This window comes from Xyrauchen texanus, chromosome 9 (genome assembly GCF_025860055.1).
Source record: "Xyrauchen texanus isolate HMW12.3.18 chromosome 9, RBS_HiC_50CHRs, whole genome shotgun sequence".
Taxonomy (NCBI): domain Eukaryota; kingdom Metazoa; phylum Chordata; class Actinopteri; order Cypriniformes; family Catostomidae; genus Xyrauchen; species Xyrauchen texanus.
The window spans coordinates 10393607-10417909 of record NC_068284.1 but is presented as its reverse complement, the minus strand read 5'-3'; the positions used below and the strand labels follow the sequence as shown (position 1 = coordinate 10417909).

At 37.3% G+C, this 24303-nt stretch overlaps 1 protein-coding gene across 2 annotated transcripts in view; it reads right to left on the bottom strand.

Annotated features, from left to right (window-relative positions):
• Positions 1 to 24303, bottom strand: part of arhgap21b (Rho GTPase activating protein 21b) — a 103124-nt gene that overhangs the window by 63170 nt on the left and 15651 nt on the right. For both annotated transcript variants that reach the window (XM_052133471.1, XM_052133472.1), the window contains exons 3-4: positions 15906 to 16079; positions 15642 to 15663 (exon numbers count right to left, since the gene is read on the bottom strand). In XM_052133471.1, coding sequence (XP_051989431.1) covers positions 15642 to 15663; positions 15906 to 16079 — 196 coding nt within the window. The remainder of the gene's footprint in view (positions 1 to 15641; positions 15664 to 15905; positions 16080 to 24303) is intronic.

Here is a 24303-nt window from a genome sequence, read left to right as displayed (position 1 = left end):
GTATATCATTCTTTTATCTTCTAAAGCAATCCAGATATACTGATATGGATCACACACACAAATGTGAAAACACAAAACACAGCACTTCTGTGTACAGTTGAAGTCAGACGTTTACATGCACCGTAGCCAAACACATTAAAACTCAGTTTTCATAATTCCTGACATTTAATCGTAGAAAATATTACCTGTCTTAGGTCAGTTAGGATCACTATTTATTTTAAGAATGTAAAATGTCAGAATAATAATAGAGAAAATTATTTCAGATTTGATTTCTTTCATCATATTCCCAGTGGGTTAGAAGTATACATACACTTTGTAAGAATTTGGTAGCATTGTCTTTCAATTGTTTAATTTGGGTAAAACATTTTAGGTAGCCTTCCAAAAGCTTCTCACAAAAATTTGCTGGAATTTCAGGCCCATTCCTCCAGACAGAACTGGTGTAACTGAGTCAGGTTTGTAGGCCTCCTTGCTCGCACACTCTTTTTCAGTTCTGCATTAGGGATGGCCACTCCAATACCTTGACTTTGTTGTCCTTAAGTCATTTTGCCACAACTTTGGAGGTATGCTTGGGGTCATTGTCCATTTGGAAGAACCATTTGTGACAGAGCTTTAACTTCCTGGCTGATGTCTTGAGATTTTGCTTCAATATATCCACATAATTGTTCCCTGATGTAACATGATGCCATCTATTTTGTTAAGTGCACCAGTCCCTCCTGCAGCAAACTTCACGTTTGGAATGTTCTTCTGCTTGCAAGCCTCACCCTTTTTCCTCCAAACATAACGATGGTCATTATGGCCAAACGGTTACATTTTTGTTTCATCAGACCAGAGGATATTTCGCCAAAAGGTAAGCTCTTTGTCCACATGTGCACTTGCTCATTTTACTGTGGATATATATACTTGTCTACCTGTTTCCTCCAACATCTTCAAAAGGTCATTTGCTGTTGCTCTGGGATTGATTTGTACTTTTTGCACCAAACTACATTCATCTCTAGGACACAATACTTCTTCCTGAACGATATGATGGCTGCATGGTCCCTTGGTGTTTATACTTATGTACTATTGTTTGTACAGATGAACGTGGTACATTAATGCATTTGGAAATTGCTTCCAACGATGAACCAGTGGTCCACAATTTTTTTCTGAGGTCTTCGCTAATTTCTTTTGATTTTTACAATGATGTCAAGCCTTAAAATACATCCACAGGTACACCTCTAATTGACTCAAATTAGCCTATCAGAAGCTAATTGCCTAAATGCTTGACATCCTTTTCCAAGCTACTTAAAGGCTCAGTTAACTTGTGTATGTAAACTGTCTGTAAACAATTGTAGGAAAAATTACTTGTGTCATGCACAAACTAGATGTCCTAAACAACTTGCCAAAACTATAGTTTGCTAATATGAAATTTGTGGAGTGGTTATGCTCTAATGACTTCAACCTAAGTGTATGTAAACTTTAGACTTCAACTGTATGTGCACATAAAAACAAACTAAAAGAAAAGGCCTCAACGACAAATCCTGTAAACAGATATTTAGACAGACCTGGGACACAGCAAAACCCTGCTGGCTGACGCAAATCATGCAAATATAATATTTCACTACCATGTATGCTGGGACGAGTACAGGTTTGGTTTTCCCAATGCCAGACTGTTTTGCTTACAGAACTAGATGCAACCTTTTAGTGAGGTTATACAAGACTCACAAGTGTGTTTGAGCTCTTGTAAAAGCCTAACATAATACTCCTGCTTGGAAAAAAAAAAAGATTCAGGTTCTATAAATCAACCTAATGCTGCTACAATCCTAAAACACTTTCAAAGCACTTAGCGTGAGTGGCCCTCTTATAGACTAGAAATGGTTCAGATGATAGAAACTTTAAAAAGTCTTCAAAGCGGTTTTGTAATGCCTTTAAATCTTTAAGTTGTGCTGCACTGGGTGCAATATTATCACATTCACAGTAACAGTTCCTGTTTCAGTTTCATGCTTTTCAATCTTGAATACCAAAGTAAACCACATGCAGTGAGTGATTATTGATTTGGACAAAATTTCCCAGAATGATTGTACAGTACCAGTAAATTAAAAATAATTGTTTTAGATTGGAATATTCAGTCATAACATGTAGCAGGCAGCACATTATCACAATTAGAACATTGAACTCTAGGCGTTTCTTCAACTTGCAATGTCCCACAGGTTGATTTTTTTTATTCAAAACAAATTTATATATATTATATATATATATAAAATATTAATGTCTTAAAACTGAATAGGAAACTTTTTACAAGGCCTTCATCACTTTTTCTTTTTGAATGCCTTCCGTATAGATATAGCCATTTGAGCCTTGTCCAAGACCCAGACATTCAATCTTAAAAGGGACCTATTATGCAAAATTCACTTTTACATGGTGTTTGTACATAAATGTGAGTCGGCAGTGTGTATACACAACCACTCTACAGTGTTAAAAGTCCACCCACTCCTCATTCTTATATTTCTATTAATCAAAAACAGAGTTTCAAAATGAATGGTGTTCGTTTCTGCTCTAAGTGACGTCACTTTAGAGCAGACCTCGCCCACGACTGGTGACGGACTCTGCCATCCTCCCCTGAGTGATCTACATACAGTCCGCAATTTTTTCCACGCTGGAGCAGATACAGTGAGAAGAATAATGTCTCAGCTTTGTAAGCGTCATAAGGTGTTCCGTTGTTGGCTGTAAAAGTGAACATAAGAGTCTTCATGTACTCCCGGACATCAGATCCACTGAAGACGCAGTGGACAAGTTTAGTTTTTGTAGGAAATGTGCCCCAAAACATACAAAAAGTCATGCATGTTTGTGCAAATAATTTTACACCGGACTGCTTTGTGAATGAGGGGCAATATAAAGCAGGATTTTCAAAAAGATTTGATTCTCAAGCATGGATCATTACCAACTGTTCGTGTTCCAGCTGTATATCCTGAAGATGTAAGTGTCTGATTGTATTCACAGAGACCATATACATATATATATACATACACAGTGAGGGGAAAAAGTATTTGATCCCCTGCTGATATTGTTCGTTTGCCCACTGACAAACAAATGATCAGTCTATAATTTTAATGGTAGGTTAATTTGAACAGTGAGAGACAGAATAACAACAAAAAAAATCCAGAAAAACGCATGTCAATTTTTATAAATTGAATTGCATTTTAATGAGGGAAATAAGTATTCGACCCCTCTGCAAAACATGACTTGGTACTTGGTGGCAAAACCCTTGTTGGCAATCACAGAAATCAGACAGCCACCAGGTTTCCACATATCTCAGGAGGGATTTTGTCCCACTCCTCTTTGCAGATCATCTCCAAGTCATTAAGGTTTGAAGGCTGACATTTGGCAACTCGAACCTTCAGCTCCCTCCACAGATTTTCTATGGGATTAAGGTCTGGAGACTGGCTAGGCCACTCCAGGACCTTAATGTGCTTCTTCTTGAGCCACTCATTTGTTGCCTTGGGGGGCATGTGTTTTGGGTCATTGTCATCCTGGAATAACCATCCACGACCCATTTCCAATGCCCTGGCTGAGGGAAGGAGGTTCTCACCCAAGATTTGACAGTACATGACCCCATCCATCGTCCCTTTGATGCGGTGAAGTGGTCCTGTCCCCTTAGCAGAAAAACACCCCCAAAGCATAATATTTTCACCTCCATGTTTGACGGTGGGGATGGTGTTCTTGGCTCATAGGCAGCATTCCTCCTATGCGAGGTGAGTTGATGCCAAAGAGCTCGATTTTGGTCTCATCTGACCACAACACTTTCACCCAGTTCTGACACACATGAAATCAGCATGTTTTTGATTCCACCCCAAAAGAGGCATTTATAACATGGTATAATAAATTATCCATGGGGTATTTTGAGCTGAAACTTCAACACATTCTGGGGACACCGGAGACTTATATTACATCTTGTAAAAAGGGTCATATTAGGTCTCCTTTAAACTCTGCACATTAAAGTAGTCAAAAGTGTCAGTGAAGGGCATGCTTGAGATGAAACAAGTGATTTGAAGTGTTTGAAGAAATCAAAGAAAAACCAAGCAGTGTTTCCCACAGGATTTTGTGAGACTATGGGGGGGTGGGACCTCTGACCCTGTAGGGGGGTCCAGGGGCATGCTCCCCCATAAGAACATATTGTACATTTTAAATTTAAATACTTTCATCCGGTGCACTTTGAGACCACAATTAAGAGGCTAGTGTTGTGCTCTTGTAAACAGTTTTGTTACAAAGTTTTGTAATAAATTGAATTATGAACAGTGCCCCCAATTCTTTCCCATATACATGATGCTCTTCACCCCCAGCCAGTGTTATTTGACAGCCGTTCACAAACAGAGCCATGGCCTGCCTTTCACAGAGTCTGTGGTGCTAACTAATTTCTCACAGGTCCTCATTTAACTTAGACACCATGTTTATATAGAAACATTTTTTCAATGAATAAATACTACCTACTGTAGCTTTAACAATTCTATGCTCTAACCTTTCTAAAAACCAGGGTACAAACTAGTGATGTCAGTTTCAGCTTTTAATCTTTTAACGTTACCTCAGACTGCTAACGATAGCTAGCTAGTGAAACATTAAGCAGTGTAACATTATGCCAATTAACCTAGTAATGCTAACGTTAATTTACGTTAATCATCATGATTGTAACTTTTTCTTTTTGCTTCTTTTGTAACCCAGCCAACCTGTATAGCTATTATATTACATTGTATTATATTAATTATATTATGCAAAAGTAAAATATTTCTGCCTTAAATTCTTCACTTTTACACATTATTTTAAGGCTCTCTGATTAACTCACAAGCCCTTATTTCTCATGAAGGAAGACTCTGAGATTCTGTTTCTTGGACGTTATCTCCACAGAAATAGAGCAGGGCATATCCTCTTTCTCACTGCCTGTTATTAACACAGCGTGAATAAACCCACAATGACCATGGATATTTGACATTACATGGCTATTAAGTGAAACTGAAAAGTGTTTTTTCCTGCGCACATGAGACATCATGCAGGGAAAGAAGAGGCTGAATCCAGCTTCTTAATCAACTGCTTTTTATTTAGTATAAGGGACTCGGGGCTTTGAAACTACACAACTATCACTGGCGAGTGAAATGTTAATATTTACTTGTTGCCAGTGGCTAATAACCAACATTTTTTGGTCGCATAATGCATAATTTACTTGAATATGTGGGTGATTTACTCGCAATGTAGAGGGCTGGTTAACATTACTTACCTCAAAAAAGTGTCATCCTCCTCAACCAAATAATGTTAGATGGATCCAGGAAAAGTCCAGTGTGATTGATCGCTAGAGTTTACAGCAGCTGGGAGCTGACTGAACTGACTGGCACATGAGAGAGAGTGCAAAACACAACCTTTTATTTTATGTTATTATAAGACTGAGAAGTTTAAAAATGTTTTTGGTTCTTTACAAGACCGTGGCAGGGCAAATTAGACTGTGGCAGGCCCCATTGTCTAGTCAATTAATGGGAATCACTGCCAATGAAAAATATAACTTTTCATTGGGCAGCATTTCCAATCAAGCAGTAATTTGCCAAATTACACAAAAAGTATGAACATATTATTTAACTGTGTATTTTTGATGCATAAAATCTTAGCTATAACATTAGCCATATCAAGACGAAGGCAGACATTTTATTTCAAAAGCGTTAGTTTAATTTCCATCCCATCATTTACACCACAGATTTCTATTAAAAACATTTTATCATTTCAGAATGTGTCAAATAAAAATAATATAAATTTTCTGAACTACAAAGAATTTGCTCAAACTGCAGATGCCCAGCTATCATCACAGCACTATGAATAACTGGTCTACTGTAGTGAAGAAACAGACATATGTAGGTCATATGCTTACATGAGATGCTGGCACAAACATGCAATGGTGCATTTAAAAGGTTTCAAGGTTTAACAGGCAAAAGATAATGAAAAATATTTAGAAGCCTGAAGAACATTCATTTATGATAAAAGCCGATTTAAACCGCTTTTTCAGTTGATGAGTCTGGTAGAAGGAATTCCCTTATTATATTTGAGTATCCCCAGTTTTTTGGTGGAATAAAAGTTCACGTTCAGTCAGCGATACTTGGCCCAGCACCACACGGACACCATCTCTACCCATAATTCCAGCTGCACTAACCACATTCAGTCTTACACCAAACAATTATTTTATATTATATATATACACACTTACCATTTTTAATAACGGTTAGTGTAAATCGCAACATCCCAAAAAAACTATTCAACCATTGAGTTTACACGCTCTGACCTGTTGCATCTGAAAATTCATTCCATTTAAAACACTGCAATTACAGCCATCAAAGCACAGCTTAAGTAACAAACTCAAAAAAAAAAAAAAAATTAAGTACACATACAAATGGAGATCTCTGGCTGTTGTGTCGCATCTCGCAGATTTTTTTCTCAGGACCACAGGCCATGCAACATGCATTTTAAAGATAATGTGTCAAGTTAAAAATAGATCACCTTTTATAAATTTCTTTTACTGCATTCTGTTCTATTCTACTGCACTCCACCCAGCTGTTTTCCAAAGCAAGAATGCATCCTATGTAGGGCTGAAACGATTAGTCGACAACATTTTTTTTGTACAAATTTTTCTCTCATTTAACACATGACATTGTTTAAAAAACGCTAATGATGACACACAAGAGCAGCACTGCAGTTTGCAACTGAGGAGAGGAAGAAAACACAGCTCACATTTCATATGCACTCCAAACTTTACAAACAGCTAAAGGTGATGTAGATCACAAAGTATGAGGGAATTATAATGCAAAAATACTAAATAAGTAAAAACAGAAAGCTTGTCGTCCTGACATGAAAAAAAGCAGAGCATACCTGACTTTCTGTTTGAGCAAAACTTGCCTGTGAGAGCATCTAAAAATGAAACATCATGGCGTTATACATCTTTAATGCATCCTTTATTATTGTTCAAATAATAAGGAAGCGGGTTGTGTAAATAAGCATCAAACTCAGAAACTGGCATTTCTCTGTGCAGCCAGCATCTCTTATATGAGTCTGGAAAACAGCGCAAGAGAGTTTGAAACTTCTCCCGGCTGATAAACCCCCTCGCTCACAACGTAGTAAATAATAATGTGTGTATGTGTGTCACAGTGTGTATCTTATAGTGAAGAATATCACCAATAAGCAGCTGTTAAGAGGAGAAAGTTTGATCAAAGTTAACAAAAAGATGAGAGTGTAGTGTTATCATTGTTATTTGCAATATACAATGGTCTTTTTTGGCTTGTTTTCCAATATAAATGTCTAAAACTCCTTTTGTACATTTACTCTAGGAGCTATACTGCAGAAGAAGAAAAAAGCAAGTCTAAATATCTAATATGTTGCTTCTCAAGTAAATGTATCTTGTTTTAAGGATTCATTTTAAATGGAAAAGACAAACACTTAACAATAGGATATTTGTGAATCTTTTAATGAATTAAACTAAATATTTAATAAGTATTTTTTTCTCTTGAAATTCAGTGAACGTTATTTGAATACAGCCTGTTAACTCAAGGCACAAGCCGAATAAATTGATTAAGAGCTAATGATAAATCATTGCAATAACAGCCTGAATAGTTGAATATTCGTTCTAATAATCGTTAGATAAGTGGATTATCAAAATAATCGTAGACATGACCCTAAACCAGCATTATCATACAGAGCTTCTTTAAAACGGATTAGATTACACTAATCATTCAAATAACCCACTGACTAGCTAATGTTGAAAATATGTACTTTTGCACATGCCTAATTCAAAAACTACAACCAATACAAGAAAAATAGATAAAATATACCAATTTAATAAAATCTCTTTTGCAACAAAATTGTGCAATCTTTCAAAAAACACATCGGGTCAAAAGTTCAAACAGTGGAGGGGAAAAGGATGAGCAGAGGAAAGAATCTGGTTATTTTTGGCAGCTATAGACCGTTGCACTGAACCGTGTCATGAGAGCGATCGGTGATGGGAGTTGATTAAAAGCCTGTGATTCAATGCAGGAAGAAATGCACGGATTCATTGCCAGCTCGTGGGGTGCTAGACTAGGAAAGGGCATTTTTGATTAATTTTGTAGTAGAGAACTCTAAACCACAAAAAACAAGTAATCGATTACTAGTAAATTAAAATACAAATTAAAAATAACAATTGTGATAAGTATGTGAAATTTACATTTGGTTTTATTCACAAATGCTTTCAAGAATGGTTTTAAAATGAGCTAACTTTCACAAACAATGCTTTATTTTTGGATGACGTAAATGAAATACGTATGCATTAAAAAAAATATATATATATATATATAAAACAAAATAACAGCAAAAACACTTGCACTCAGCCAGAGCTTAGAAACCAATACTGGCAATATTTATTGTTTACAGTGCATTTGCAAAGTATTCACAGCGCTTACATTTTTACACATTTTGTTATGTTACATCCTTATTCCAAAATTGATTAAATTCATTATTTTCCTCAAAATACTACAAACAATACCCCATAATGACAACGTGAAAGAAGTTTGTTTGAAATCTTTGCAAATTTATTACAAATAAAAAACAAAAGAAATGTACATAAGTATTCACAGCCTTTGCCATGACACTCAAACTTGAGCTCAGGTGCAACCTGTTTCCACTGATCATCCTTGAGATGTTTCTACAACTTGATTGGAGTCCACCTGTGGTAAATTCAGTTGATTGGACATGATTTGGAAAGGCACACACCTGTCTATATAAGGTCCCACAGTTAACAGTGCATGTCAGAGCACAAACCAAGCCACGAAGTCCAAGGAATTGCCTGTAGACCTCTGAGACAGGATTGTATTGAGGCACAGATCTGGGGAAAGGTACAGAAACATTTCTGCAGCATTGAAGGTCCCAATGAGCACAGTGGCCTCCAACATCTGTGAATGGAAGTTTGGATCCACCTTGGACTCTTCCTAGAGCTGGCCGCCCGGACAAACTGAGCGATCAGGGAAGAAGGGCCTTCCAGAAGAACAACCATCTCTGCAGCACTCCACCAATCAGGCCTGTATGGTAGAGCAGCCAGACGGAAGCCACTCCTCAGTAAAAGGCACATGACAGCCCACCTGGAGTTTGCCAAAAGGCACCTAAAGGACTCCCAGACCATGAGAAACAAAACATTGAACTCTTTGGCCTGAATAGCTAGTGTCATGTCTGGAGGAAACCAGGCACCGCTCATCACCTGGCCAATAGCATCCCTACAGTGAAGCGTGGTGGTGGCAGCATCATCATGCTGTGGGGATGTTTTTCAGCTGCAGGAACTGGGAGACTAGTCAGGATTGAGGGAAAGATGAATGCAGCAATGTACAGAGACATCCTTGATGAAAACCTGCTTCAGAGCGCTCTGGACCTCAGACTGGGGCGAAGGTTCATCTTCCAACAGGACATCGACCCTAAGTACACAGCCAAGATAACAAAGGAGTGGTTACGGGACAACTCTGTGAATGTCCTTGAGTGGCCCAGCCAGAGCCCAGACTTAAACATCGCTGGAGAGATCTGAAAATGGCTGTGCACCGACGCTCCCCATCCAACCTGATGGAGCTTGAGAGGTCCTGCAAAGAAGAATGGAGAAACTGCCCAAAAATAGGTGTGCCAAGCTTGTAGCATCATACTCAAAAAGACTTGAGTGCCAAAGGTGCTTCAACAAAGTATTGAGCAAAGGCGGTGAATACTTATGCACATGTAATTTTTTTTATTTGTAAAAAAGATTTCAAACAAACTTCTCTCACATTGTCATTATGTGGTATTGTTTGTAGTATTTTGAATAAAATAATGTATTTAATCCATTTTGGAATTAGGCTGTAACAACAAAATGTGGAAAAAGTAAAGCGCTGTGAATACTTTCCGGATGCACTGTTCATAAAGGCTCTCACATCTTTTTAATTTAACATGTTATTATTTAGAGTTAGAAAGTTGTCTTTTTATAAAATGTGCACTGACAGTAAGATTTAAAGTATATACACACGGGCTTCCGGTATGGCGACAAGCTGAGTGAACGCACGTTAATCTGCTCCTCTACCCTGTTGACTAATTCCTTCTTAAATATTGGTTTGGAACTGGTACAAAACCTCCATATTTATAGATAAACTAAGCGTAATGCCGTTGGACTAAGCGTAATTTTTGGACTTCAGGGATAAAGAACTGGTGACGAAAGCAGCCAAGACAAAAAGAGAGGTGCGTTACAAGAACCATACAGCGAGATTTTACCAAGACGTGGCGGCAGGTGTTCACAAGAAGCAAAAGCAGTTTGACGAGGTGAGACGGCAGCTCCGTTTAATGGGTCTCCGATATGGCATCATCCCTCCTGCCCGACTGCTGGTGACTTATAAAGAACGGCCTCATATCTTTAATAACCATGTCGAGGCGGAGGACTTCATCAAACGGATCAGGTCAGAAGGGGGACTGGACTGAATTATGAGTAATCGACTTGGAATGTCGCGGTTTACAAAGCAGAAGGTATCAGAGGACGTGAAATTAATGGCTCATCACTGAGCCGAGCTAACACAAACTTCAAGGTTAAATATATATCTTTGCTTAGTATGTTGAAGGCTTTTTCTTAGAGTTTATAGTTACTGTTAAGTTATGTTTCTCTCCTTTCTCTGTGCACTTTAAGTCTAAGCGCTTTAGGTATTTCCTTTTTATTTATTTTTTCTCCTCTTTATAAACAATATTAAGAGGTAAAATGTATCTCTTATTCAATTTTAAGGTAATTATGATTATACTACCGTATTTCTTTTGGGTTTGGATTCTCTTAGAACAATATGGTGCCTTCACAGAGTGAAATTCGATTTAGTTCATGGTAAAAGGAGGTTTACGAAAGAAATTTGTAATGTTCAATTATGGTAGCATGGAGCGTAAGATTGATGTTATTAGTTGTGTATCTTCTGATAGCTCAGTGATACTGTTTTAACCACAGGTTAACAGTTAACAGCTATCTGGAAGTCTTAAGATTATAAGGGGAGGGTTTCAGGCTCAGTGTCCTGAATATGGGTGTTGGGCTGAGTATAGTGTTCATCAGTAGTATTATTTATCTTAGTTTTTTGTTTGTTTCATTTTTTATTTTTTACAAGCATCTTAAAAGGTTTGGGGAGTACAACTATACAAACTATGCAAAATGTCTAGTGAGATGAAAATTAAAATTACATCATGGAACTGCAGGGGGTTATGAAAACTTAAGAAAACAAGTCATGAACAGGATAAAATTAATGCAGTCTAATATTGTGTTTCTTCAAGAAACACACCTGATGTACAGCGAGGATTTGAGAATCAGGAGGAGATGGAGAGGCAAGGTTTTTTCTGCATCGTTTAACTCTCAGGCTAGGGGTGTCACTATTTTAGTGCATAAGTCAATACCATTCCAGGTGAATAAGGTTATCAACAACAAATTTGGACGATACCTTATTATTCAAGGAATTATACTAAAAGAGCAAATTATCTTGGCGAACATCTATGCACCAAATATAGATGATCCCAACTTTTTTCAAAACTTTTTTCTTATTTTATCCAATCTTCCTGGTAAATGCGTGGTGGCGGGCGATTTTAATTGTGCATTAGATCCGGCAAAGGATAGGAGCTCTGGAACTGTAGATTCTCACAGTCGTAGCAGGGTAACTATACATCACTTAATGAAAGAATTGAACCTAATAGATATCTGGAGGGAAGAAAATCCTGACGATTTAAAGTTTTCGAGTTACTCCGGTACACAAAAGTCCTATTCAAGAATTGATTTCTTCTTGATATCTGCAGAGTTAAGGCACAAAATCAAGGAATGTACTTATGATGCTATCCTAATTTCAGATCATGCTCCCAATTCATTGGTATATCAAGACTCAAAGCTAGTTAAAGATGCTAGGATTTGGCGTTGCAGACAAAAGTGGCTGACTGACCCCGGCTTTGTCTCTTTTCTGGATGAACAAATCGGGTTCTATTTTGAAAATAATACAACAGAAACTTCAGCAAGTACAAGATGGGAGGCCTTTGAGGCTTATATTAGAGGTCAAATAATTAGCATCACAAGCTCTAAAGCTAGATCGACTTTTGAAAAGGCAAAAAATTTGGAGACAAATATAACGGTAATGGAAAATGAATATTATCAAACAAGGTCAACAGAATCTCATCAAAAGCTATTGCTGCTTAGAGCACAATATAACGAATTATCTGCATCAAGAGCGGTGGCCAGTCTGTTGCGACTTAAGCAATCTTTCTACGATCAGGGTGAAAAACCTGGGAAAGTTCTTGCTTGGCGTCTTAAGCAGCTACAGAGCGGAAAAGTTATAATCTCACTGCGGAGCGATCAAGAAGAACCCATTGTAGATCCAACAGAGATTAATGAAACCTTCAAGACATTTTATGAGGGTCTTTATAGTTCCGAAATGATTAATGACAATTCTGAACTTAAAGCATTTTTAAATAGTATAAATATACCCAAGATACCAGAAATTCTTAAGGCAAATTTGGGAAAAGATATCACTGTAGAGGAAATTTCTTTAGCAATTGACAGCATTAAAGCAGGGAAAACTCCCGGACCTGATGGTCTCCCAATTGAAATCTATAAAAAATGTAAAAATAAATTGTTAACTCCAATTTTTGAAATGTTTACAGAGTCCTTCCGAAATGGTACCTTGCCGTCATCGTTAAGAGGAGCATTAATTACTCTGCTCCCGAAGGCAGGTAAACCAACTAACAAATGTGAAAACTGGAGACCTATTAGCCTGCTAAATGCAGATTTGAAAATACTTTGTAAGATTTTAGCAAAAAGAATCAAAGACATAATAACTACAATAATTGGGAGGGACCAGAATGGGTTTATTCGTGGCAGACAAGGCTTCCATAATGTCAGAAGGATCTTAAATATTCTTTATCATCAGAAGGAGGCCCCAGATACTGCTTTGCTGTCACTTGATGCTGAAAAAGCATTTGAAAGAGTGGAATGGTCTTATTTGTTCGAGGTTTTGGCTCGCTTTGGTTTAGGGGAGACGTTTTGTAATTGGATAAGATTACTTTATAAGGAACCACATGCACAAATTTTAACTAACAGTAATATTTCAAAAATTATAAAAATAAAGAGAGGGTGTAGACAAGGGGACCCTTTGTCTCCATTGCTGTTCATTATGGCAATTGAACCCCTTGCAATTGCAGTGAGGTCACATGATAGCATTTCTGGAATAACTATAGGACGGACGGAGCATCGTTTAGCTTTATATGCAGACGACATAATTGTTTTTCTCAAAAATACTAACAAATCCATCCCGGCTTTGCTAGATTTGATTGGGAAGTTCGGCAAGATCTCAGGTTATAAGATTAATAAGTCTAAAACATCCATTATGTTATTAAACCAAGTAGACAGGGAAAATCCAACTAATGTAGTATCACAATTTAAGGTCGTCATTTGCTTCTCTTATTTAGGCATTCAAATTGTCCCATTGCTTAACAATATCATAGAAAGTAATTATAGACCAGTTATGCAAGGGATCTCAACTTCTTTAGATAGATGGGCTGCTTTACCAATGTCGTTAATGGGGAAGATAAATACTCTCAAAATGAATGTACTTCCTAAGCTGTTGTATTTGTTTCAAAGTTTGCCTTTGCCTCCACCAAGCAACTTATTTTCTCAGCTGAAGACACTTTTCATTAAGTTTCTATGGAACAATAGACGCTCCAGACAGCGCCTTTCATTGTTGTACTTGCCTTATGACAGAGGTGGGCTTAAATGCCCAAATCCACTATGGTACTACTGGGCGGCGCAACTAAGAACAATGATGTTCTACTATTCTGAGGAGAATGTGCCACTTTGGAGAGAAATGGAAGGTGATACATTGAAGTTGCCTTTGCCCATTTACTTGTACTCAGCTAAATTTAAGAAACTTAAAAATACCACCAAGGACCCTATGGTTAAAAATATGATTAGCGTGTGGCAACAGGTCAAGAAATTTCTCCAAGTAGCTGACTCGCTCTCAGTATTTAGTCCGATATGGGGAAATGATCTCTTCCCCCCAGGAGGGGGTGGGGGGGTTAAAATTTGGGCTGATCAGGGGTTACAAAAAATAGGAGATCTTTATAGCCCTGACGGTACACATCTGATGACTTTTGACGAAATTGTTGTCAAGCATGACATAGCGCAGCCAGTTTTTCAGATATTTACAACTGAGAGATTTTATTAGAACTCAACAAAATCAGTCCTTGTCCATTCCTAGCTTATCAAAGTTCGAAGAAATGATGGTGAGGGACTGCCAGGGAGGGGGCGTGATTTCCAAAATATATAATGAACTGGTTGGTGAATCCTCAGAATCATCAGTACATAAACTTGAGTCCTGGAGAGAGGACCTACAGGAGAATATCTCCATTGAGGAGTGGGAAAGGGCGTGTATCAAGGCACAAAGACAAACTGTGAACTCACGTTTAAAACTTTTGCAGTACAACTGGTTAATGCGTTCTTATATGACCCCAGTTAAACTTAACAAATTTAATAGCGACATACCGGATGTTTGCATAAAATGTGACAAGGAGAAGGGCACGATCTTCCATTGTTTGTGGCAATGTTTTCAAATAAAAGAATTTTGGGGAGGAGTGAAACAGTGTATTGAGGAAATTTTAGAGATAAAATTACATTTAGATCCCAAAATGTTTCTATTGGGTATCTATCCAGCTAACTGTAGCATAAGAAAGAAGCATAGAATATTTTTAGATATAGGTTTGTTGCTGGCCAAAAGAGTTATTGCTACTTCCTGGAAAGAGGTGGCTAGCCCAAGGATAGGTAGATGGCTTTCAGAATTAATAGCAACGCTGCGCTTAGAAAAGATCACGTATGCAATCAGAGGAAAGTTACCGATTTTTGATAGCATCTGGGGCCCCTTTAGTAACTTTCTTGTTAATAAAGACCTATCTCGTGTGGTGGAGATGTCTGGGGACGATCCATAAGTAACCTGCAGTTCACTTGGAAAATGTTTACTAATTCATGTGTATTGCACACTGGTGAGAACTGTGCATGGTAGGTTTTGTACTTATTCTCTCCATTAAATATATTTTTTTTTTTATTATTATTATTTTATAGTATATTTTTGTTTCCTTTGTTTTTAGTTATTCATTTGTATTAGTTACTGGTGTTATGAGGTCATGTTTTGGATAGTCCGATGGACAAAGTTCTGTGGGTTGTGGGGCAAGAGTTTTTTGAGTTTATGTAATGTTATTATGTTTGAAAATAAAGATATTGTTGGAAAAAAAAAGTATATACACACACATAGTGGTCTGATATGCTTCAGAGTTTCTTGTACCATTTCGAATTTTCTATCCACCATAAAAGCAAACCCTCACCCATTGGCAGTCACGACTCCAACAAGAACCGAATACCAATACATTATAATTCAATAAGAATTAAAATATTACAAGTATTAACACACTTTCAGTTTACACTTTGTCAAGGACACCATCATAATTCCTTCTCTCATCCAACACCTCGACGACAAATCCACAGCACCCCCTACCCCCAAAATAGAAAACCCCCATAAAATGGTCCGATTCATTTTAAACATCAAGATCCTCAAGTTTGAGTAATTTATTCAGACAGAGGAATTCAAATATATTAATAAGTGATAACTTACCTCTGTGGCCATGATCTTCCTCCTAGAACAACAAAAAATAAATAAATAAATACATTAATTTGTATGTTTTGGTAAAGAATGTTGTTACCTGATGAAGAAAAGCTTGACATATTTCCATAGAATTCAACAACCCATATTTTCTACAAATCATTCATTCGTTAACATCATGTCTGATTATTTATTTTTTATTAATTAATTTTGGCAAAAAAAAATGTAGTATCCTCAGGTCTGTTTGACAAGCAGATGCCAAGAGATGTACACTACCTTAAAATTGGAGTGCACAGCCGACTCGGGTGGGTACACAATGAAGTGGCGCAGAGTGAAGCCGAAGCCTTTTGAAGTGCGCTGCAGACGCAGCATTTTAGGCCCTGGCCAGGAAAATGGCTCTTCCTCCAACTGAAAGAGCACACCTGAAGAATCATCCTGATCTGCCACATCCTACAGAAAGACAAATTAAACAAAGAGAAACAATAAGCACTGAAGACAAACAACCTTGTGTCACATATGTGCAAATTCTCACTTTTCAGCTGAAACTGGATCAGCTGAACTGTCGGAGGGCAACCCAGTTCATTCCAACATTGATGCTTGAATGCAAGTCAATCATGGCAATAATAATAACACGGACAGGTAGCCAACATGGGAAATGTGGATTGCACAATGGTCTCCACTGAATGATTATTAGACCACCTATACATGAATACAGATTCAATGCTATCTGAATTTGACTTTGGGAAAGTTAGGAAAATCAGAGAAAGCCACACCATGACATGGCATTAATGTGCATGTTGAATTTAACAATTGAGAAATACAAAAAGACAGTCAAATTCCATTGATGTGATAACATGGTCATTCAGTACATTCAGGAAGTCAGCTAACTTCATTTTACTGTTGAATAATGTTGCTGACCCTAGACCTGACCAACTGAAGCAACCCCACATCATAACACTGCCTCCAGAGGCCTGTACAGTGGGCACTATGCATGACGGGTGCGTCGCTTCATGCACTTCCCTTCTTACCTTGACTCGCCAATCGCTTTGGAATGGGGTAAATCTGGACTCAGACCACAAGACCTTTTTCCATTTCTCCACAGTCCAATCTTTATGCTCCCTAAGCAAGTCATTTTTTCCAATTAGCCTCACTAATAAGTGGCTTTCTTGTGTCCACACAGCTGTTTAGTCCCAATCCTGTAAGTTCTGGTCGCATTGTGCGTGTGGAAATGCTCTTACTTTCACTATTAAACACAGCTGTGAGTTAAACTGTAGATTTTCTTAGATGTGACATCAAGCGTTTTAGTGATCTTCACAATCATTCAAGATTTTTTTCCGACCACATTTTTTCTGTGAAGCAGACGGTCCACCAGTATCCTTCCAGGTTTTATTAATGCTTTGGACAGTTCTTAACCCAATTCCAGTGATTTCAGCAAACTCCTTTGTTCTTAGCTTAACCTACTTATCGTCTCATCAAACATCTGGTGCAATGAGCCTTCTCTAACTTCCAATACCCATAATTTCCAGAGTGGGAATTCTGCTTCCGACACGCACTGCTCTGTTTACAGAGTATTTATAGCCTCACACCTACCCAATATTCACGCCCTACTATTACTAACAAATCTCCTCCAGCAGATGTGAGACAGGTTCTGGACTCATGCAATTGGCATATAATAAGGGGTGCACCGATCGATCGACCACCGGTCAAAATCAGCCGATATTCATCTTAAATCCATGATCGTGATTGTACCTAGATTCAGGACAGATCAATTTTGCTGCATGCATACACTGCTACTCTAATAAATGAGACCTTGAAGCATATAGTGTGGCCACTGGAGGGTGAGTTGGTGGCAATGCTAAGCATTCACAAATGTAAACATTCAGACATGATGTAATTTAGATGAATATGCTGGTTTGTGTAAGAATAAAGTGTATGAAGTATCTCTGCTGTGTGGGATGCTCTCATGGTTTTTGGTTGTCAGTATGTCACAAAATGACCTTTTGATATTGACAACAGAACTATTAAAAACTCTTTTCAATACAAATAAATGTTAGCAATTCACAATTAATGTAATTTTGGTAATACTTTATAAAAAGGTTTCATTTCTTTAACATTAGTAATGCATTAGGTATCACAAACAAACAATGAACAATATATTTTCACAGCATTTATTAATCAATGTTGGTTATATAATTATTAATTGTTAGTTCATGTTAGTTCATAGTGCATTTATATTACCAATATAACTTTTGATTTAAAAAAATGTATATGTTGAAACTAACATTAAGATGATTAGTTTAACTGCAGTGATGTTGTTAAATATTAACAAATGGAACCTTTTTGTAAAGCGTTACCATCAGAGGTGTATAGTAACAAAGTACAAATACTTGGTTACTGTACTTAAGTAGTTTTTTAATATTTGTACTTACTCGAGTATAAATATTTATTTGGAATTTTACTATCACTTCACTATATTTTAAAGAGAAAACTGATCAATTTCTCCAGACCCCTTCGTTAATTTTGCGACTGAACACCATAAAAAAAAACAACAACTGCACATGCAAAAATACCTGCAGATCAGCGGCAGTGATGTGTGATTCTTTGAAAGAATTATTTGAGTCAAATCTTTTAAATTTGATTCCTTTGAACTAAACAATAATTTTGTTTTGTGCATCACAAATCAGAGTCAAAATCACAAGCGAAGCACATGCCAGATTACACGTTCCATCGTCTGTCTACACTGGGGAACACAAAAAATGCTCATGTGCATTTAATTATTATAATTAGAATTTTTTGACTAAATATTTTGATAAGTTTAGGCTTAAACATTATGAAAGCTGTTAAGTAATGAAGTAGTGTGATCAGTTCCCGCCTTTCCAGGAGTCCTGTTCATATAAAAGTCAATCACATGTGTTTACATTTTATATTTAACCAAGGTGTGACGTGTATGAATAATTACCAGCGCTCATGAAAATGTCCAATTCTGTGTTATTTCTGTGCGATTAATTTGTTAAAAAATAATGCGTTAAATAAAATTAACGCAATTAATCGCAATGCCCCCAGACCGTAATAAGAAAGATTCCTGAGAAATGCAAGCTTGTAGTACCACCTGTTTACTCCAGAGGGCAGTAAGTGAAACTTCAGACGTACGTGCAGTTTATACGAAGAAAACAACCCTTCAGCAGACACCACAACACAAACATGTGTTGAATTATTGTTATATGAGGGGCTTTCTCAGTAAATATTTGTATATGTGATTAATCGGGACACCATGTAATTAATTTTATTAAAAATGTTAATCGATTGACAGACCTAATTTGATGTGAATGGTCTTTATCTAAGCAAAACTAGTTTTCTGGTGGTTGATAAAGTGTTATATTTGCTTTGTATTTATGCTACAGTACGTGGTAACTAGGGTTTTCTGGATGGTTGCTAGGGCATGCTATGCGGTTATCAATGTGATCACTGCTGTGTGTTTTGGCACATTGCTACAGTATGTGGTTGTCAGGTTGCTACTATGCTGTTGCTAAGATGTTTTCTGTGTTTTTTTGCACATTGCTCTGCAGTTGACAGGGTGTTCAAGGTGGTTGCATATTGGCCCAAATGAAAAGAGCCCACCCACACAAGCCTCTGTTCTGGTCACTATGACCCAACTCCCTCCTTCAGTGTTCCGATTTTTATGGACTGTGGTGTTCATTTACACTCATCCCGTAAATATGATCATCCTGCTGTGACTTAAATGCGCCATTAAAGGTTGTTAACCCTGTCCCTGACAGCCATGTCACTCATGTTTATCACATATGTGAACTTGTATAGCAGAATAAGATGTAACACAGCTGCCGTTGTTTATCTCTTGACACGGCAGGTGTAAATGCTTCTTGTTTTACAACCTGCCATTAATTGACTGGCAGTATCAAAATAGTCAGCATTTGACTGATACTAAACAGAACTGATGTTTATTTAGCTATTTATTTCATTTAGTCTTTATTTTAATGGTCAGCAACTGATTGATATTGAACATACAGACACTTAAGTTTTGCTTTAGCGGAGCGGCAGCTCTGGCTCTGCTTATTCCACAAAGAGAGTGCTTCTGTATTTACTTATTTGGTAAATTTGTATAATTCCCTCATACTTTGTGATCTACATCACCTGAAGCTGTTTGGAAAGTTTAGATTGCATCTGGACTGTGAGCTGTGTTTTCTTCCTCTCCTCAGTCAGGTGCTAGCTGCAGTACTGCTCTAGCATGCCATTATTAGAGTTTCATATGATCTCACATTACATTAAATGACATTTTTTATTGTTTACATTGTCGATAATGTTGAGTAATTGTTTCAGCCTTCCTCATTAAAAACGCAATGGTTTATGGCATCTCCTGTTAAACCAACCGAGATTTGAAAATAGACGATCAGACACGGTACTACGTAACCCCAAGGAAGAACAGACAGATGAGCGTTGTGCACATTCTTTCATTGAGTTGGGCAGCGAATCTTAACAGAATGACAAAATATGATGCATTATATTTTGATTCAAACTTTGTACATTTTGTAACAGATTATTTTATAACAGCCTATAATAATGAATAGATGATACACTGGAACAACAAGACAATGCAGCAGCCAAAGATGATTGTCAGACATGTTATTATATCTACAGTTATGTACATGTCATTGCATTTACTAGATGCGTAATTAGTCAGAGTACTCGAGTAGACAAAATGAGAAAAATACCCATGCCTAGAGCACTCTACTTGCGATATGGTCTTCTACGGAGATCAGAGGTAAACGAGAGAGAGAGAGAGCGAGAGCGAGAGAGAAAGCAAAAGAAAGAGCAAAAGAAAAAAGTCTACAAGGAGAAACAGCAAGAAAATCATGCACAATTGGCTTAATTTGGACAACTGACAAAATCATGAACAATTTGAAAACTTTAAAGAGAGACCAGGGAGCATAAGAGACCCAAGCAAAAGTGGCAATGGAGTTAGCAACAATGTCTTGGACTCCGTTCTAGGACTACGACCTATCAGCTTACTAACGAATAACGAATTCGGTCAGACTTGCTTGAGATAAACACCAAATCGATTGTATCCTCTGCAGCTGATATAGGTAATTAATTATATTTGCCAACTTTGTTAACTTTCCTAACACTCTTCTCATCTGATTTTACTATACATTATGTAAACCGGTGGGATTCTCAAAAAGACAAACATATGGAAAAATCCATACGTTTTTACATAATGTAATTACATTACCTGTTGTCTTGAGCATAGTATCATCTCTGGCAATCCTGAGCAATGTAATAATGTTGGATTGAATTTCTCTGTATGTTTAAATATGTCCTAAAAAAACAGAAGTTAAAACTGTAGGCTATACAAACTTTGTGATGCGCCATGTTTTTTTATGTTAGAGGTAGTCACGTAAACTACATTACCACATAGTCACGTACTACTTCGGCTCTTAGGTCAGTGGAAAAGGTCTGTTTGCGATAGGCACCAGATTGCCCAGGCCAATCACAGGCTCTGCATGAGAACCATTGCCATTTCAGTGGAAAAGTACTAAGAGTGAACTTTAATCTGTAGGACTATGAGATTTGGGCTGCTACGCTATTTTGGGTAAAACACAGCAAGTGCACATGAAATCTGAGAGCCTGTGTGAACTTGTGGAGCAGGTTTCTGTCTATAACTGTAACAACTTCCAAAATAGTGAACTCATGAGTACAGGATATTTTAGACAACAACAGGGCTGACATACTGGCCCAATTTCTGACATCAAGGTAATGAGACCTCCTAAATTGTAATATAGGATAATATATAGATCTTTGATATGATAAACTTCGGTTCACAAAACAACATTAAAACACAGTAAGCAGCAACTCATAGAAAACTCAAGTCATAATGTCGGGAGATTTGCATTTAACATTTCCAGCAAAAATTACTGTATTGTGATATACCATTATCATGCAATAGCAAGAGACCAGTAAAAAATAACAAGTACTTTTTCTGCAGGCTATGTTCCATTTCTTATGTACTGATACTCATCAATAAATATATAGCCATTATTTGAACAGAACATTAGTAGGCAAAACAGTTTGAGTCATCTGAGCTTTTCTGCTGTCCATTAGGCCACCTTACTCATGACAATCAACAGAAAACTCCATAAAATATCACACAAAACACTTGCTGATTGCTAGAAACATAATTTTGACAACACAACAGACATGCTGTGCCACACAGCTGGACAGGATCTATTTAACGTGTTTCAACGGAGAAAAACTAAAAGACATACCATTAATTATTCAAGAAATTTAGACATAATTTAGACCATGCCTGCAAAAGCAAGCTGAAACTCAAATTCTCCCGGAAACTAGCTCCAAAGGAAATTTGTGATCACAATCAGTGTATGTATATTCAAGCTAAATTACCAGTGTGTCTTTTATGTAGGTTCACAATACCAACCGGATGCAAATCAGGAAAAGTGCTCAGTCATGCGGAATCGATTTGGTAGTTTTGCTCTGGGAAATGGGGTAAGGCTTAGCTACTCTAAACAGATGGGTGGTGAACAACTTTAGTTTGGATACTCCTGCATTTTACGGTGTGGTGACAGACCAAGCCAATAAATTCTCTACTAGCACCTTCATGTGCCAACCCCCCCCCAATCAAATGGCCACATCTGTGTCTCCTCTTGAGATGACACCAAGAAGTGAGATTCGACAAATTGGAAAAAGATTTCAATCGAAATTTGTGATGTAGTAGATTTATTTTGCTTGTTGGAAACAGCAGTCTTGCTCATTTTAGTCCATTTGAAAAGTTTTGGAATCTGATAAACTCATTCAACTCTCATGAACAATGTTCAACAAGATGTAGGCCTAGCACATGCATATGATTAACATGAAACCAAATAGTCTGACAAAAGCTAAATTGTACAGGCAACTTTTTAGGTTATCAACTTAACACATGAAGTCCTTATTCAAAGGTGGAGCTGTCTATACTGGAAGTACCCATAAATAGGGCTTGATATTGTTCAAAATATATCGATATCTTCCTAAACGATACTCCGATACCAATTTTATGAAATCCATTTTAACAAGATTACAAACATTAGCTAAAAAAAAAAAATAATAATAATAATTTTTTACAGACTCAAAGACTCAAGATAATGAGCCTACTGGTCTCCTCATGCCAGGGTCGGCAGGGGCAGAGGCTATAACATTAATGTGAAGAGGAAAAAAAAAACAAGAAAGCTAAACTGTTAATTCAGCCAAACCTACGGATAAGTACAGTTTAACAAGATAACTACTTTAATGCGAGTACATCTTGATCAGTTACTGTCAACCGTAAAGCATTTTTAGCAACGATTCAGCTAGCTGTTTATAGGCATACATCCAAACAATATTTAACATTACATAGGTCCCAGTTTATAGGACTGTGTCACCGCGCACAGAAACCTTAATTTAACAAGTACACAAGCATGTACTACTACAAGTTAGCCGAATTTGTTTGTTGGTTGGTTTACTAAACGTTAACCTTACCTGTCAGAGTCCCAGTCATAGCGCTGCTGCATTCATCAGTAGTTTTAGTAGGAGCACCAGCTCGGTCTTCTTGCAGTCGAAGACGCCGCAACTTTCTGCTCTTAAGTTTATTCTGTGCACTGTCAAGTGCTTCATCGGATTTGTCGTGCTACCGGTCTTGGCAGCAATTATCTTGTCACAAATATTGCATTGTGCGTTGTTGGCATCGAGCCTAGTGAAATGTAGCCACACTTTTGGTCTTTTCCACATCTTTTACATCTATGGGGGTTGGGACACATACACATTACAGCCTCATGTGCGAGTCGCGTCTCTGGGCGTAACCAGCGTAATCTAGTGTTTTTCCTTGATGCCTAACCACAGCCAATCACCAGCACGAGATTAACTGCTTTAGGTATCGGAATTTGGTACCAAACGACAAGATATTTTTTGATACTCGATTGTTTAGAGGCAATTCGGTTGGTGCCTAAAATGTATTGAACTCGATACCCAGCCCTACTCATCCATGGATTTGCTCATCTTTGAAAAGCTAACATGTGACCAAAATTATGAAAAACTAATCAAATATAATTAGTAAGGCTGTCAGAAATAGCGCGTTAACGCATGCGATTAATTAAAAACTTTTTTTTAAACTTTCCTTAATTGTTATTTACACACTGACCGTTAATACAGAATAAACACTAGTGGTGCAACGATCAGGACATTTTTGGACTATACCGATCACAGTTTTTTTAACACTATGAAGTGCATTTAGTCACACTTGTGCAAGTTATATTCTGCAGTTATGTTTATGCCCCACACAGTAAAATTACATTAATTGTGAATTGCTAACATTTATTTGTATAGAAAAGTTACGAACAGTTCTGTTGTCACTATCAAAAGGTCATTGTGACATACTGGCAACCTGTAAAAACCATTATAGCATCACACACAGCAAAGATACACAAACAAATAAGATAGTTATCTATTACTAGCTCCAAAACTGCTCCCGTGAGGAATCATTAGTATTTGTTTCGTTTACCGCATTTGGCATTTTATTGCAATACAAATCACTAATTATAATAATTATATAAAGCGCAGTGTCGTTGGTTAAGGTTAAACAGTTATATCTGTTATTAGTGGCATTGCGACCAACATCAGTCTGATTGAAATTGTG